This window comes from Arachis stenosperma, chromosome 8 (assembly GCF_014773155.1).
Source record: "Arachis stenosperma cultivar V10309 chromosome 8, arast.V10309.gnm1.PFL2, whole genome shotgun sequence".
In the NCBI taxonomy this organism is placed as follows: Eukaryota; Viridiplantae; Streptophyta; class Magnoliopsida; order Fabales; family Fabaceae; genus Arachis; species Arachis stenosperma.
Window position 1 is genome coordinate 8632801 of NC_080384.1, and position 19690 is coordinate 8652490.

General features: G+C 31.0%; 1 protein-coding gene across 1 annotated transcript; it reads right to left on the minus strand.

Moving 5' to 3' along the window:
* Window positions 1-832: 832 nt before the first annotated feature.
* LOC130945070 (heat stress transcription factor B-4) lies at window positions 833-2676 on the minus strand. Its single transcript, XM_057873730.1, has 2 exons — window positions 2038-2676; window positions 833-1940 (listed from the first exon to the last, which is right to left on the minus strand). Exons 1-2 carry the CDS (start codon window positions 2284-2286, stop codon window positions 1173-1175), a joined length of 1017 nt encoding a protein of 338 aa, XP_057729713.1. The 5' UTR covers window positions 2287-2676; the 3' UTR covers window positions 833-1172.
* Window positions 2677-19690: the final 17014 nt, after the last annotated feature.

Below are 19690 nucleotides of genomic sequence, written 5' to 3' on the forward strand. Positions count from 1 at the left end.
TTCAAAGATATATATATATAGATTACTTTGGCTTCAAACTATATATTGTTCATTTCTTTCCTTCTAAATATACTTATTAATTTTGAATTAAGAAGATATATAATATTTTTAACATATGATATTTAATTCCTTGTTATTATTGAGGGTGAGGGAGCGGATAGGGGGAGTTTCTCTCCCTGGCCTTCTGACAGATCATAAATGCGACAAGTAGAATTCTAAGTCCATGAACATATACACGTCATGATAACCTTCTTTTTTCGTAAATCATAGTGCTACTATGATCTATCTAGAGAAATAGTAAAAGATGATGATACAAAGAATAATGAAATATTAATTAGTATAGAATGTTTTGTAACAATGAGGACTAAATTAAATTAAACCAATAATGGTGTTTTTTATGAAACAAATGTGTGAAATGGTGTCAGCCTCCTTTATGGCATAGATCTGTTGTAATATCACTGGTCATTTCATGGGTTTTTGAAATTGAGAGACGACGAAGAAAGAAGACGATGCAAAGTATTTCGTGTTGTTTCTTTGGCTTCGAACGAATTCGTACATGGATGCCATTAATTATTATCAATGTGGCTTCGTCAAAGAAAAGCCTTTGGAAATTTTGTCTTTAGGCCAGCCAGCCTGTTACATTCTCAGTTCTCAGTTCTCAGCTTTTTACCCAATAAAACCCCTTCTCTCTCTCTCTCTCTCATTCATTAATGAAACTGAAACAAGCATGCAGAGATCAAAATTAGATGAAATAAATGGAGATCATGAACTAGACTAAAAGAAAATGATATGATCACACACAATGACACAATAATAATAAATTGCACCGGTGATGAAATAGGAGTTAAATAATAATAATAGATGGTTTAATCTAGTTGATACTAAAACCCACCTACACCAATGGATGGGATGGGGGAAACTGAAAGAAAGATAGTTTTGGGCACTAAGTTATATGTACACAGAATCACAAACAGTCACTCATCTCACGCACACACACGTACGTTTCCATCAATATCAGGCTACTCAAAACTGATGAAGGATCTCATTTTGCCTTAAAAGAAAGAAGAGAAAATTAAACAAACAAGACCATATAATATAACTAATATAAAAAAAGAAAGAAAGAAAGAAAGAAAGGAACTCTAGCTTTGGATTTTGAAAGAAGCCTTAGCTAATTAACAAGTAGTAGAAGGAGGCATGAGATTCAAGCCAAGGTCATCCTTCTCCAAAATCAAACGCGCCTTGTTAGTCTCTGAATTAGCTAGGTTGTTAGACCCATACTCAGGGTGCACCCTTTTCTTGGACTGAAGCGGCACTCCAAAAAGCTTGGTCTTACAGGGTGGTGGCGCTTCCACAATCGTGACGGAGCTCCTTGCCGTGTTGCTTGGACAGTTTTGAGTTTGAGAATAATACCCGAGAAGATGGTTCATCGGCCTTTGCAGCATTGAAACGTTACCATTAGCGGCACCGGAAGAAGCATATGAATGTGATGATGGCGTGTTATTGCAAAGAAGCAAAGAAGAAGAACAAGTGTTGCTTGGAGGAACTGGCTTCACATGGTTCTGAACGAAGTAGATTATGTCATTGTAGAGCTTCTTCATGTGTGCAAGCTCCGACATGAGCATGGTGTTGCTCCGCCTCAGCCTCTCATTGTCCTCCGACAGCGCCGTGACGGATGAGGTGTTGTAGCAGGGTGTGGCGGTGGGCGGCGGAGAGTCACACCAATTGGCTTGGTCATCGGAGTCGTTTGGCGGCGAGATGCTGAGCCTGCTTGAGAATGGAAAGAAAGAAGGAATCGGAGAGTGGTGGTGGTTGATGGCGGTTATCTGTTGAGGGTGGTGTGCGGTTTTTCTTCTATGGATCTCACACAGCAAGTGCTTCTCTCCCTTCTTGAAGAATTCATTAGCAAACTCCCACCTATCCGGAACAATCTTTCTGAAACCCTAATTTCATTAAACAAGTAATAAATTAGATAAAAGAAGTAGTAGTTGAAACTTGAAACAAAGTATATAGCATGTATGTGTGTGTGTGTGTACATACATAAGTATTGAGCTGGCGAACGAAACTTGAGAAGTTATTGTGTTTGAAGTAATTAGGAAGAAGATCTCTAGCGAACTCAGGAGGACGCCAAACGACGAAGGTGCTTTGGTCTTCTCCCCATGACACTATGTGATCGGTGGCTGGATCGTCCACCAGCTGGTACGTCTTTGTCAGAAACGGCGCCGGCACCGACTTGTTTGACTCTAGCGACAGTAGAATGCTCTCGCAGTTGTCTAGCAGAAGAGCCATTCCTAGTGACGACTGTGAGAATGGTGGTGTGGTGAGGTAAATAGAAGAGAGACAAGTACTAATTAGTATACTTACTTGCTAGCCGTGGTGGTGTGTGTAGTTAAAGGGATATTTGTCTGATTAGATAGATTTTATTATATATAAATATGGTTTCCTACATCGGTTATGGAGTGAGAGAGAATATGTGTCTGTCTGTCTGGGACTGTGAAATAAGGGCCTTTCAAGACAAACCCGTGACTCACTACTCACTACTCTTTCTTTCTTTCTTTCTTTCTATGTGTTTGTGTTGTGATACAGAGAGGGTTCTGACATTGATCCCGCGCACACCCACTTATAATCACGCACACCACAACACCAGGACCAACAACAACCTCCTCACACCAATGCTCTCATCCTTCTTCCCTTTTACCAATTGACCATTCCGCCCTCTCCATCGCCTCCTTTATTCCATTGCTATTAGTAGTAATCAGTCAAACACTAACACTTACCTTCTTTTCACTCTTTTTTACTCTAATCATTTTCCCCCCAATCATTCCATTTCTTATGTTTCAGACCATAAAGTTCGTTTTACTACCATTATTTTAGTGTAACGCTCCGTAATATATTCATCTAACTATTGCATTATTATACAAAAGTGAACATGTAAGCTATATTCAATTAGACATTATAAAAAATTATATTTATGTATAAAATATATCTATTTTTTAAAAAGTATGTTTTTTATACTTCATTAATTTAAATTAATTAACTGTTAAAAAATTAAATTGATTTAATTAGTTAAAATATAGTTTGACCAATTATTCTAATTTTTTGACTAATTCACTTATAAGATTTTATTTTAAATGGGATCAATTTAATAATCGATTTTTAATTAATTCGGCGGTTCGACCCGGTTCTCGTATCCAATTCCAATGCTGAAGATAAAAATCTCTGGAGCGAACGGATAATTCTGAAACAAAAATGATATTGACACGTTATATATCTTTGTTACGGGAATAAATTATTGAATTGGAATCAAGTAACCAGGGGAAGGAGGGGTTTGTTTTGTTTTGTTTCATCACTTCACGTCAAACGAGTGTCCTCTTTTTCACTTTGTAGCTTTCCTTTTGTTGTTTAATGCCACCAACCAAACACAGTCTCTAGTTTCGAATCCCTATCAGAAAAAACATATTTCTATTGCTACAATCTAATCTCATCTCATCTCGTCTAGCTAGCAGGCAAAGGATACATCGAACAACGTGATGGGAATTAATTAAAGACTGTTCTGAGTTACGACACTACTTCCTTCTGTTGCTTCTCTTTTCTTCTATATCTTCTTCTTCTCCCTTCTTTCTTTTTTAATCTTATTCATCATCAATCATAAAAAATAACATTTTCAAACTTGAATAACCAACATCATGTGTGCTAGCTACAGATGTATGCTCTCTTCTTTGACCCGCTAGTACCTTAGCTTTTACTCGCTAGTCGCTACCATATAATATACGAATAAATAACACAAAAAAAAAAACCTATTTAGGTCTCTATAGAGCTACCCTTTTGAGTTTTCAACTTTTTTTTATCGTATCCTTTAATTAGCCACCACAATGATTAATTTATTGTAAATTTAATTTTTTTTTTTAAATTTATTAATTAATAAATTATTATATATATAAAACAAAATTTAAATACCTAATACTTTTTTAAAAAGATAAACCATTCAACTAATTTAAATTGATCACACTTGTTTTTTAACGGTGGAGCTGATTGAATTATTGACCCAAAAGGCCATGAATGAATAACACAATGGCAATCTTTTGCACACCTTTCTCACCACCCATTAATTTGTATAATGCAAAGTAGTATTGTGTAACATCTCTTTATTCTACTCATCATTTTAAATTACAATGTGATTCTACTTTAAATGAGATTTAACTTAAATTCTATTTATATGATGATAAAGAGAATAACGAATAAAAAGAATATCCTTCCATCACTACTATTAAAGTGTTAATTAACATAATTAATACCGCATTTTACCATATTATACAGTCTTATCATGACGATTTCGCATGAACAATAACGCACATTTTGAATACTAAGCTACAGGCCAGGTTTCATAATTTGAAAGAAAAGAGGAGGTAAAAGACTGAAGAAAGTTGCTTGAAAACCATAGAGTGCAATAAGTAGTGGAGAGTGAGAGGATCCAAATAATTAAAAGAAGAAGCGCATTGGTTTTGTGATAATAAGTGAAAGTAAAAGAGTATGTAGTAGGGACGCAGAAGCAGATAGAGAGGGCCAAAGCAAAACATAAATGGCAAAATGATGACTAATTATTTCGGATAGATACCAAAACTGATTATTTTGATAGTGTTCATGATTCTCATTATTGGAAAAACAAAGCTAATCTGTCCCGGTTCCCCACCCAGCTAGTAATTATTTCTCACTTTACAATTTTCTTTGCTTTTCTCATATTCAATGTGAATATTTTTACATAACAATATCTAGAAAAGGTTCTACTCAACACTCAAATGTAGCTTACTAAAGAAGCTGCATCAATTAACTATAAAGTATAAGCAGTTGTAAGATAACAAAGATATACTGCTATATGCTATATATTATATGTACCAGTAATAATGGGAATTAAATTCGGGTATTAGGTTCCAGGGTGGGGTCATAGTTTTGCATCAATATGGAAAAAGTAACACTGCTGAATCAACCAGCCTCTAATAACACACTTATTATTTGTTACGGTTAAGAATATAAAACTGGACTCCACATGAATTTGTAACAAAAATACTACTTTCCGGGTCTAGCTAAACATAAAGTCATAATTAATTTTGAGTTAAGTAAGGTGAAAATTAAATAAGCCAAGGTAGGATATATGGGAGCAGAAAAAGAGGAGGGAAGTAGCAATTAAGTTAACGCGAGCATCATCAGTTTCAAGTCCCGATAATGAAATGAGAAATAGAGAGAGGGATTCTAGTTTGTTTTGCATTGCATTGCACCCTAGAAAAGCAGCTATGTTATGTGATCTAGTTCAGTAGTCTAGTCTTGTACTATTATTATAGTGTGACAATTGATGAAGCAAGAAAGGGACGAAACTCATAACTATGGATAGATAGATAGATGGATGGATGGTATCTGTCTAGCTAGCGAGTAAGTTCTAACAATCATGCTGCTCTATATTGCATTAATCAATATCTTTTTTCATTTTTTCTTTTTGCTGCTTCTTCTTCTTCTTCTTCTTCTATCTTGTTCTGCCTCTGCTGCCGAATATGTGCTTCACAACCTTTTCTCTTATTCGCAGTTACCTTGAATATAATACTAATACGCACCCCTCTCTGACCCGCTTTCGCTGTACTCTTCTACCACTGCACCCATTGCAGCAACAGCAGCGCCTGACATGGAGACAGTACTAATAGTCCTTTTTTATTTTATTTTTTAAATTTTCATGCATCATCCATCTGTATCTGTATGCGAGTATTACTAGTCTCGTGATACTTGTTTTGTTTTTTTCTCCCTCAGTATTACATATACCAACTTATTTATTACCACCACCTTATTCTCTTAGCTTCTTCATGTTACATGCATATTTATGGGAATTGAAATAGTTAATAATGAAATTCACGGACATATATATATATATATATATATATTGGAAAAGTAATATATTGGAAAAGTATAAGTAATTAACAACATTTTTAAACTATATTTGAACAATGTAAATTAATAAAGTTAAAAAAATAAATTGATCTTATATTTAATTAATAACATTAAATTATAGTGTAATATAATTAATAGTTGTTTATATTATTTAAAATAGTCATTATTTACCTAGCATTCTCCATATATATTATATAGAGTAATAGATAGCAGGTTCAATTTTCCTTTCGGCATCTTTGTTTGTTGTTATTAAGCATAAACGGTCAATGTGTTATGTGTCCCGTACTATTCGAACTTAATAAAGTATATATTTTTTAAAATTTATTAAAAATATTCTTAATTTTTATTTTATTTTAATTTTATTTAAAAAATTTTAATTTTTATCAAGTATATATCTGATAACTAATTTTTTAAAAATTTTAGAATTAATTCAGCAATAAAACATATATCTAGTTTATTTAAATTAAGTTATTCTTATCAAATTTGTTTTGATTTTTTTAAATTAATTATCAAAAATATATTTGATACAAATAAATAAAAAAATTTAAGATAAAATTAAAATAAAATAAAATTTAAAAATATTTTTAAAAAAATTTTAATAAACTTTAAAAATAAAAAATATAATTTATCCTTATACAAGCTTGTTCAAGAATTATCAGATATACTACACATCCGAGCTTTATTGCTATCCAAATCTAACCCAATAGCTCAACACCAACAAAAACCATTCTCATTAAAAGAGCGTGTACATACGCTTGAAATCCCCAAACAAACGTTATTTTTCGCGCTCTAATTTGAAAAACTGTTCTTCTTCTTCTTCTTTTCCTATTTCGTTATCATAATCACCAACAACACCAACATTTTACTAACATCTTTATTAGTTTTGATTTTCTCTGGTATCATCATTAAATAATTTCGTTTCATTTGGATCCCGAAATAAATTCAATGTATTTTTGTTGATAATTGAGTCTTTTTGACTGCTTATTTAAATCTGAACTAATTTCGATTTTGTATATTAATTGAGGTTCGCTTGATGCTGCTGATGAGTATTGACCAAATTTTTTATTCCTTAAATAATTTTGGTTCATTTTCTTAGTTTAATTGATATTCATTTGGATCCAAAAATGAATTCAACGTGTTTTTATTGATGATTTAGTTTTTTCGACTGCTTGTTTAAATCTGAACTAATTTTGATTCACCTGTGTGTTAAATGAGGTTCACTTAATGTTGTTGATAAGTATTGATCAAATTTTTTATTCTTTAAATAATTTCGGTTCATTTCTTAGTTTAATTGAGGTCATTTGGGTCCAAAAATAAATTCGATTTACTTTTGTTGATGATTATGTCTTTTTTAGCAAAGAAGGATAAAATTATTCATTATCACTTTATTCAATTGCATTAAATTTTATTCCATTCCATTCAATTCAAATTGTTGAAAATGATGATATTGAAAGAGAAAGATAACGAAAAAGAAAAAGAAAAAGATACAGTATCAGGGGAGAAGAAGAAGAACATTGTTCTGTAAATTCAGAAACTCCAGCATTCTATCCAAATTCTATTAATTATTACTTTATTCAATTGCATTCCATTGCATTCAAAATCGTTGAAGAATGAATCGAAAATATTATCAAAACGAAACTATTGTATAATACCAAATAAACCGTAAATTTGTCCATTATATAAATTCAAATTTAGAAACACTTGCGTCTCAAATGAACCAAAAATATTATCAAAATAAAACCATTATATAATACAAAATAAACCAAAAATAGTGTTCATAAACAACTGAATTTAGTGATTGCGTTCTATTCCATTGAATTCAAAATTGAATCATCTAAATATCGTTTACTTAATTCAATTTAAAATAATCATTTAAATCGCTCTTATTCAACTGACTTTTTTTTTGTGACTTCTCATTCAACTAATTTAAATTTGAATGATTTATTATTGTTTTGATATACTATTAAAATCTGAAAACAAAAAAATTATAAAATCTAAAATCTAAAAACGAAGAATATAAATACAATGCAGATCAAAATTTAAAAATAAGAAGAACACAAAAAAAAAATCAAAAAAATTAGAGCAGAGAAAAATAACGAAAAGTTTTATGTTGAGAAAGAAGAAAAAAAATGTTATATTAAGAAAGAGAAATTTTACATTAAAAAATGACCAACGTATAAAATAAAAATAACTTAGTTTGACTTAATTAAAAAATTATATGGATGTAGAATTATATATGTTCGGTTGATTAAGGGCCTTGTCTTACTCTTGACCATAACAGAATTTAGACTCAATAATGTAATGTAATGTGATTATAACAAGTATATGATAAACCATGAAAGCCAAGTTAGATAATGGACCAATCTAATTAAGGGGATGGGTATAGCTATAGTGTGGGACCCTTCCATTGTTTCTTTTTACGGTAGCATATAGTATGAGAAAGACGAAATCAATTTGCTGAATAATCCAACATTAACAATTCTTGAGAAGATGATTATAATTAATAAGAATTATGTATGGATAAAAAAAATGATGAAACAGAGAGGGGACCCCTGAGAGTAAGGGAGGAAATCTAGAAAGGAGAGGGTGATTTTGCCATTACAAGTTGTCAGCAACTGAGACAGATCCTAGCGAGCCCACCACAAAACCCATCAATACCCAAATTCACCCAACAAAAAAATTAAATGAAACTCAAATCCTCAATAATATATAGATATCTCTACTCTCATACATACACGTTGAAGTAGAGGCAAGAAGATTCTATTCTAATTTCTAAAACAAACGCAGTGAAAGTGAAACCCAACCCCACCTCTCCTATCACATGACCACCGCCGCTACCTTTCAAATAAAAATCATATCATATTTTCTTATTATTGGACACCACGCCCATGGGAATTTCAAGGAGAGACAACTTAAAAACACCCAATACGGATAAAACCATTCAATAAATAATTATTACACACTAACGTTACGTTCATAATAATAACCATTATATGTAGGGTCTTAATTAAGATATCCTAATGACATGTTTGTGGAAAATTTTAGTATGATTATATTATGAAGAATGCTCTTATAAAAATGTGTAAAATGTCTTTTTATAAAGATATTTATGTGTTATATTATTATTAGACGTATTAATGAATTAGTTATTTTTAAATTTTTTAATAAATTAAAATAAAATCAATTTTTTTATAACAATAATAATAAACTCAATTGTTATCAGATTCGGTCGAATCAACTAATTTATATAACCCACTGGATTATGATTTATTTTTTGTTTTTTTTTTTTAAATAAAAATTAGGAATATATTTATTTTTTTATTAAAAAATTTAAACATAATTCGGTTTAAATTGTGTAAATTGATCGAATCAAATCGGGTCTAATAATTATAATGCGGACAATTGGATTTATTATTGTTGCTATAATAAACCAATTTTGTTCTGATTTATTAAAAAATAAATTATTAACCGATTTAATAAAGATGTCCAATAATATCATGACACATATAAATATTTAAAAAACAAAGACATTTTTAGTGTTTTTATCAAAATGATCTCCTAATATTATAATAATTTTATAAATATTATTAAAATTAAAATTAAATTTTTTTATATTTTAGTAATATTTTTTTAAATAATATTTTTTAAAAAATATTATTTAATAAAAAATTTTAATTTTAATAATATTTTTTAAAATATTATAATTATTGTAATCATTCTAACATAATTATATTAGAATGATGTTTTATAATATATATTACTGACTTGTTACTTATTTTGCTTGTGACAGCTTACAAAATATGATTTTTTTTTTCTTAATTTTGTAGTTTGTATCTGTAAAACAAGTCTGTACTAGTATAGTAATATATACAAAGACATACATAAATATAATTTGTTTACGCAATTCAAAATTAATGATTTTTTATTTAAATAATTAAAAAAGTCGTTTCTTCTTCTGTCTCTTTTTGAACTCTCTTGTCTGTTACAGTGAACCCGTCTTGGGTTTCCAGAAAATTAAAACGTAACACACCATTTATTTAATTTAAAAATAAAAATATACAGATGACAGGTAGGTAGGTATACACAGATGGAGGTGCTAGTACATACACTATATATACTATAGGGCCAAACAATCTCAATTCAAATTAAAAGGATCCTATTTGCATTCAGCGTTACTATATACATTGCTTATTAAATTGGAGGGTCACGAGGGACCATGAAATAGAAATATGAGTCCCACGAGGAATTTACATTCAGATAATAATGTACAAGACAAGATGCCCGTTTGTCATTTTTCATATATATATATATATATATATATATATATATAGAGAGAGAGAGAGAGAGAGAGAGAGAGAGAGAGAGAGAGAGAGAGAGAGAGAGAGAGAGAGGCACATGAATTGAATTGAATTTACATATAAACATAGCAGCGTATCTCATATATGTTAAGACTTGTTGCTCGCTTCTCGTGTGTTCGCGCTCCATCATTGGCATATCTCGTTCCTTCTAGATCACACCACTTCATAAAGTTCTTTAATTTCATAATGAATTTTCCTGTAGGCATATAATAAATTTCCCATTCCTAGTAGGGCTTCCTTGATAGTATATACTATATATATATTTAATATAAAAAATAGTTGTCAATGAGTTATACCTCAAATGACATAATTTTTCTATATTCATCTAAAAAGTCGTGTATTAGAGTTTTTCTATTTTTGTAAACAAAAAATAGAAAATTAACATAAAATAATCTAAAATTATTTTATTTTATATCACTACAAGAAAATAAGTTTTTTGCCACGCTTTTAAAGCGTGCCGAAAAGTGCTAAAAAGAGTGCCGATAGCTTTTCGCCACGCTTTTTGAGCTATCGGCACACTTTTAAAAGGGTCACATCCGCCAGCGTGCCGGTTGCTCTATCGCCACGCTTTTGTGGATCTATCGGCACGCTTTCTTTTTGGCCACGCTTTCAACTCTTGCCACGCTTTTAAGCGTGGCCATAGGTGTTAACTTATCGGTACGCTTTAAAAGCGTACCAAAAAGTTCACATATCGCCACACTTTTGAAACGTGCCAAGAAAGCTGGTTTTCAGTACACTTCAAAAGCGTGCCGATAGAAAAATATACGGCTACGCTTTTTAAGCGTGCCGATTAATGACTACAAGAAGATATGGCTACGCTTATAAAGCGTGCCAATAGCTACATAAACCCTTCCCTAAGCCACTCCATATCACTTTCAACATTGGGAAAGCCACCATAATCAACATTAAATAACCAATCATTATGCAAAAACTAAATCATGTTATTAAAATAAACTTTATATAAAAATACAAAAATAAACTGGCACAAGAAAATTGAAAACTCTTTTTAGAGACAGTCAATATCACAATCCGCAAATAGCTCTCTTTGTTCCCAAAAAACTCGAGAAAATTCAAGTAATCTACATAAAGAAATCCAAAAACAAATAAAGATACATTATTTTAGAGACTGTTGTTAAAGAGCATTTTTGTTCTTGTTTTGATCCTTCCACAGCTGGGGTTGCTGCTGCTGTTATTGCAGCCGCTGCTTTGTACATGATGAGTTTCTGAATGACTGCTTTGTACATGACGAGTTTCTGAATGGCAAAGTTGTTTGAATTAGTCCAAGAAGAAAACAAGTAGGACCCTTTGCTAGCTAAGACACCAGGGTTTATGCACAAAAAGGAGAAAATTATATACTTGCCTCATTAGGTTCTGTAAAGAGTACGATGCATTAGTGTCTTCCAAAAATTTTGAGACAAGAATTCCAAGACCTCGTCCTCTGTCTCTCAATTTCTGTTTTCTCATTTAAGTTAGTTCAAATTGTCCCAAAACATCACATTGTGGTCAACCAATATAATTAAGTAATTAACTATGTAGTATTATAGCATGGAGTAAAAAATCAAGAGAGGTGGTCAGATACCTTGAATGCATCTTCATCGATTCTATCATCTCTAATATAAACAGGAATTTTAGCTTTAAACAAGTCTAAATAGTTTAACAATAATAGCAATAGCAATAGCAGTCAGCAGCCACTAATAACTCAAACCCACAATTTGAGTGCATAACCTCAAATAAATAAATAAATAAATGAATAAATAAATAAAGCGCTTAATGTACTAGAATAATTTATCATGTTCCTATTTTGACAAATATTACTTAATATACTAGAATAAAGTATGTAAGCCAAAAAATATTTTCCTTCCCTTTTTACAATAAAGGATGAACTCTAATCTTTGGTCTCTTATTTAGATTTATGAAAATGACTCCAAAAGTGTTAAAGTGGATTTTTAGAGAGAAAAAGAAATTAAACCTAATCATGATAGGGTAGCATTTAAAAATATACTAATTTTTATCGTCATTCCATTTCGTTTCATAGACTATACAATAATAATCAATTTGTACAAAGCCTAATATAGCAAGAGACAAAAATCTCATTCTAATTAATTAAGGTATAACTACTGTTTATGGCCTAGCTAGTAGCATCAAAGATGAAAAATTGCTTCTCTATTGTCTCAAATAGATCTCATTACTCACATTTAGTTAGGACCCCAACAAGATAAGTACATGACTGTTCTTAATAATGAATTGAATACAAAATATTCTGTAAAATTTGATTAACTTGGTCAAAAATTTTAGAAGGTCTATATGATCGAAATTCAGTATATGGTTTTCTTTGCTTTTTAAAAAAAAAAGGAAGAAGAGAGAAAGGAGAAAGCCACTAATCAAACTCTTATCAGATGCAGTGCTTTGTTTTTATAAGAAAAATTACTAAAAATCAAATAAGCAGAATATCATAAAACAAGGCTAGATTATTACAAGAAAAGTCTTTATAAGGGAAGTTTTAGGACAAAACAAGGACCTACCGGTTCACTGTATGTACCAACAGATCTCATTAGTATATTTGATGTTCCATCATATAATAAGATGCAGACTTGAACAGAAGCTGAAGAAGCTACTGCAGCTGCCTCTCTTGCTCTTTTTGATGAACTACCCTTGGGAAGAACAGGAAGTCTTGGGGGAATTGCTGATTCCAATATAGCAAATCTGTCACAGCATGTATCCCAAGCAAGAAGCCTTGCAGTTCCAGAGTCAACAATTGACCAGTCACTAGCCATGTATACAGAGAAGTAAGGAAGAAAAATGTTTCATTAAAAGCTATTCATATCATTGAAAGGAAAACTTTCAATTTTTGTACCTTCAAAAGATGTTGGAAATATGAAGAATGTCGGTGCTGGTTCCTGTTCTTATAGACCAATCTTTGCAGAATGCCACACTCACATTGGAGTTGTGCAAGCATAGGTGTTATTCTTGTCTCAATTATTTCAAATTCAGTACCCATCAAGTACCTTCAATTTAAAATATGATTCACTGATAAAGCAATTGAACAAAGGAAAATAAACACATCAAGTACCCATCAAGTACCCTTCGTGTTGAGTGCATTCGTTTCAGGACTCTTGCAAGTCTTGCTGGACAGGTTGGCTTCACGCCAAATTCTGAAACTATTTCATCAGATAACTTCAGCAGCCAAGAAGCTGAGGTTCCAGTTGCTATTAGTGAAGACAAGTACATAGTAAAAAAAGTTTTATCTAAATTAAGTAGGGTAATTAATTCATATGGGGAAAATTCATAAACTCAATATTTATAAAAAGATTAATGACAATACGATAATCAACAATAATCAATCTAACAGACCAGCAACAATAATAAAAAATATTTATATGGATTGTGTATGAAATTAACACAAACACACCATCAACAATAATCAATCTAACACAAATAGTGAACACAGACTCAAACTCAAAATAGTTAACATCGAATTCCATTGAAGCACACATAATAGCAGCATTGCATTGGGATGCTCCTCAAAATAATTAACATCAAATCTGCACTGCATTACTCACACACATTTAATCAAACACATGGTGGGCAGTAACAGTGGCAGTGATAGAGTCTAAATAAAGAAACGAAAGAAACCTCAAGGGTTGAGCGCCGAGTGAGGGATAGGTAGCGATAGACAGCGCCGATTCAGGGAGGACACGCCGAGGGATCAGCATCGATAGAGCAGCACCGACGGGGCAGCGCCGATAGAAGGTTGCGAGAGAGGGTGCAAGGTTGCGAATCTAAGGAGGAGGCTTACATTGAGGGTGCGACGCTCAGTGATGAAGATGATGAAGGCGATGCGACGCTCATTGATGAAGATGATGAAGGCTGTGGGATAATGAAGGCGTGCGATGAACATCGATGAACATTCGACGACGCAGCTTCACTTTTAGGGTTAAAAGGGAATTTTGAAATTAAGTTAAAATATGCTGTTGTTATCACTTTAGGCTTAAAAATGAAACCTTAGTAAAAAAAAAGTAAAGTGTAGACAAAATGGGTGGGGAACTAAATTTTAGGGGAGGAAACTCTATCGGCACGTTTTTGCAGGGTGCTAAAATAAACACAGGATATAGGCACGCTTTAAAAAGGTGCCTATTAGAAAGCAAATTAGCCACATTTTATAAGCGTGCCAGTTTCTCTCTATGGCCACGCTTTTTAAGTGTGACAAAAAAAAGCGTGGCCAAATTTTAAATCAGTAGCCACCCTAAAAAAAGCGTGCCAACAGCCTTTTATGGCCACGCTTTTCAAGCGTGGCAAAAAAAGCGTGGCCAAATCACAAATAAGTGGCCACCCTCGTAAAAGCGTGCCCATTGACCACTTTTCGCCACACTTTAAAAGCGTGGCAAGAAAAAAGTGTACCGATAGACCTTTTTTCTTGTAGTGTATTTTTTAATTAATTATTATTTATTTTATTTTTTTAATTATTATTAAAATAATTAAATAATATTAGATACAATAATAAATATAAAATTATAAATATTACGTGCGTGAAATTATAAATATTAAATTTATAACATATTTTTAAATTATTATATTCCTAACATTTTACTAAACCAATATCAGATTTCGCAATAAATTCTATCTCCTTTAATTTAGAAGCTAAATAGAGTCATGTTTTTCTATAAATTTTCTACCGTTAATAATGGCACAATGCTCATCCCCATCTTATTTAAAACTATAGACCAAATACATCCTAGCTAAAATGATACCGATTCAGCTAGTTTGTTAGATCGCATTTTGATAAGTAAAATATAAAAGTAACAGAGAAATGCGTATGTATTAGATAAATTTTGAAGCAAAAAGCAAAGGTTATATAAAGGAGATAGAATAAAGAGTATTTACAAGGAGGAAGTTGTTATCCATGCAAAAGTTAATTTGTCCTGAAAAAAGACGTCGTAAAGCATGTTCCTAGAAGAATATAAATTATTATCTCCATAATCTATGTAGTATTATTAGACATGCATGGCATATTTGCTATAGTTCATTCTCTTCATCATCAATAAAATAAAAAAGAAACCCCATTTTAAATCAACACTTTAGAGTTGCATTAAAAGGGGAGAACAACAAGAGAGGTCTTTTCTCCTCTACTTTTCACCCTTTCTTTTCCTTTTCTCCCTCTTTTTCTTTCCCTTTCTTTCTTTCTTTCTATATATCGTTCTTAAAAGTCATACATAGGACTTCTACGTGAAGGACCAGAAAATATAGGTAAATAAAAAGATCCTTTCATATATTTTTATGGTGAAAAATAAGATTTATTGTATTACTTTTGTATATATATTTTGTAAAAAAAAAATTATGTATACAAAAAATTAACCACTAAATTAATTATTGTATATTTATGTATATATATGTTGTTTAACTTATTTTTAATGTATATTTTATACGAATAATTAATTTAGTTGTTCATTTAATGTACATGTAATATGATTAAATTTTGTATATTTTTTTATATTATAAGTAACAAATTTTTTTATTTTTTTCTCACTTTTATCGATTATTTTTAATACCAATAGTAAAAGATGTAAAAAGAAATATATTGGTATATATATATATATATATATATATATATATATATATTTTTTTTTTTTTTTTTTATGTTACGTGTATGTGATGAGATTCGGTTTTGCCTCGTACCACAGAATAAGAATAGAACGAGTGTATATTCATGACCTACAACAACCAAACCCATCACACACATGAATAGAGTAATTAATTTATAACTTAAAAAGAAAAGTGGTTAGATGATTATCCATTGATTTGATGTGATGTTGGGGCTATAATAATAACTTCAATATGTGTCTAACAAACTTTTAATTTGATGCATGGATCCATGATAAAGCACATTATGCATGCATGCATGCATGGCCGACCTCGCATGTCGAATAGTGGGACCTGAATTATGTTAAGATTTAAATGTAGCTAGCTTGCTTGACCTAAATATGATTAACCAAAAAGTCCAGAGATTCACCGAATGAATGTCAAAAAAGACAGAGATCGAAGGAATATAATTGCTTTGTGGATTTAATGGAAGGCTAAAAGAACAATAGTAATGAAGAAGAAGAAGAAGAAATTAAAGATAATAACTGAAGGTAATGGGGAACATAAAGTCTGTTGGATCACATGTACATCACATACATTATATTCTTTTTCTTCTTCTTCTCCTTCTCTTCTTTTTATACTGTGGATGATATGAATTAATGTTTAAAGAGGAAAAAAACAAAAAATAAAGGTTGATTATACTAAGCAACAAGAGAAAAAGAAAAGAAAAAAAGTGTGGGAATGGTTAATTCCACCTATACATTCCATATTCCACAGTACAGTTAGTTTTGAAGGCTGTTTCAATTCTGATTATCTATCTGCCACATCCTCCTCAATCCAAGGGATTTTGTGACATGATGAATTGGTTATTGCTCCTTCTTCAATTCATTATTATTTTTGGGTCCACCAATGTCATCATTTCATGCATATAGAGAGTTGTAAAGACCCACCACCACCACCTCTCTCACGTCCATAACTTTGTAAAGAGGAATAGTAATGTAGCATGCATTTTCCTTAAAGTCGCATTTTTTTCTGATGCCACTATCAATAATGTATTCATCACTACTACTATTGCATGTTTATCAAAATAAGGAATAACACATCGATTTTCGCCAAAGAATCAAATACCATAACATAACTGAATCGCAAATTGATCCCGTTTTATTATTATTGTCTTGTCATTATAAAATCATTTGCCTTGTTTGATAGATTCGAACACTAGATACTACACTTTCCCGAATCTTGTAATTCTCATCCTATTTATTAATTTTTCTTGCTATATATATGCGTATGCAATTATTTTTCTTCTCTTTTATTTTTCCACATATATAATATAGAAAAAATTATATAATTGCCACCTAATTTTCCACTAAACAAGAAAGATCCCTTTTGCATGACTGATTAATCATGTCTGATATAAAGTTCTTTTTGCTATGCGGGTCTCCTTCGATCAATTACTGAAGGAAATGAACGTTTTGCATCAAACGCTATCACTCTTTTGATATTTACTTGCTCCTCTAATTATAGTAACGCATACAAATGCATGAAGAAAATTAATTAGTTTAATTATTACCTCTAATCAAACTGAAATTTTTTTAAACCAGCAGAATTTTATATTACCTATTAAGATAGCCAAAATAGAAGGCCTATTCCAGTGTGCTTTTTTTAGGTAATCAATAACCTGTCCTTATAGTTTTGGTTAAAAAAAAAAAGGCATAACTCCCATTAAGATAGAAAACCGTAGATCTCTTAGAAATTAAATTAAATAGTTTTGAAAATGGTTGAGGGAGTGTTTTTATGTGTGTAATGCATAATTGAATAATAGTACTGTTGCCAAAAGTGGAACCAACATGTTATTATGGCCCGGAGCTTCTTTGGAGTTGGCTTTATTTACAAAAGAATAGTGAAGGGTGTTTTCACGCCCCACGCACCCAAAAAAGTAAATTAATTAAAGGGTAAGGCACCAAACTCTGTAGATATATATGAGGATAAAGAAAAAACAAGATATGCGTGCGTATAGTACAACGTAACCCTCTATGTGTAAGACAAAGCGTACGTCGTCCTAGTTTCCAACATCACCACCCTACTCCACTTCCATCATGCATGGTTGTACTGTGAATTGTGATGACTATTCATTACTCTACTTACTACTTACAACCACCTTCTACTTCAACATTCAAATCACACAATTATATAATAAACATAAAACGCTCTTTCTTCTCCTTACTATTATGATTTTAACTTAGAAAAAAGTGACTATTTAATTATCCTCATTATTGTTGCACCTAACTCACTGATACAAAGTAAAATAAAAATTAGTACTCATTCATTATGCATTCTCAAATTAATAAGGACACAAGAAGAAGAAAAATTAAGGACAAGGATAGGAACATAAGTGTATAGTATTATATACTCCAGGTAGCATATATATTAATATTATAATGGGAGTAAAGTATTGTTTTTGTCCCTAACGTTTGGGGTAAATCTTAAAATTGTCCCTAACGTTTCAATCGTCTTATTTACGTCCCTAACGTTTTAAAATTGACTCAATGTTGTCCTGCCGTTAGGGATCCGTTAATAAAATTAACGGTGGGACAAAATTGAGACGATTTTGAAACGTTAAGGACGTAAATAGGACTAAAACGTTGGGGACAAAAACGATACATAGAAATAAATTTTAATTTTATTCTTTAATAATATCAATTTTTTACTGTACATAGTATTCAATTATTTTTAATCATATTTACACTTAATCACCTTATTTTCATTCTAAATAAATTAATTTTTTTATAATTTTACGCTTAAAGTAATATAATTTTTTTATAAATAAATAAATTTTATCTTTTCATTCTAAATAAATAATGTAATTTTACTTTCATTACTTAATTACATTACTTATATTTTTTTTATAGTTTTACACTTTCATTCTAATCACATTACATTATTTATTTAGAATAAAAGTATAAAATTTATTTATTTATAAAAAAATACATTACTTTAAGTGTAAAATTAAAAAAATAAATTTATTTAGAATGAAAATAAGGTGATTAAGTGTAAATATGATTAAAAATAATTGAATACTATGTACAGTAAAAAATTGATATTATTAAAGAATAAAATTAAAATTTATTTCTATGTATCGTTTTTGTCCCCAACGTTTTAGTCCTATTTACGTCCCTAACGTTTCAAAATCGTCTCAATTTTGTCCCGCCGTTAATTTTATTAATGGATTCCTAACGGCAGGACAACATTGAGTCAATTTTAAAACGTTAGGGACGTAAATAGGACGATTGAAACGTTAGGGACAATTTTGAAATTTACCCCAAACGTTGGGGACAAAAACAATACTTTACTCATTATAATGGTCAATAATGTACCAATAAAGCCACTCTCACCTCCCAAAGTGAAACAGTGAGGAATATTGGGTTTTACATCAGCACAAAAGAAACAAATGTTCCATTTACGTGCGGGGAAGAAGCTTTGGATCAGAGCAATACAATATATATATATATATATATATATATCCCTCAAAAGCACAAACTCTGGCCATAACTATCTACATTGTTTAGCTTAAAGAGGGAATAACTTTGACTGAAAAAAAAAAAAAGAAAGAAAGAAAAACAGTGAGAAAGAGAGAGAGAGATACTGGAGTCCTAAAATGAAATTCAGTAAAGTGTGTAGATATTATGAATAAAAGAAAAAGGAAGCATATGGTGATACAAAGTAGACACCAAAAAAAAAAAAATATGGTGATACAAAGTGGAAGGAAGCAGGCCTAGAGAGAAGGCTGGCCTCTGACCCCACAAAGAGAAAGAAAAAAAAAAGAA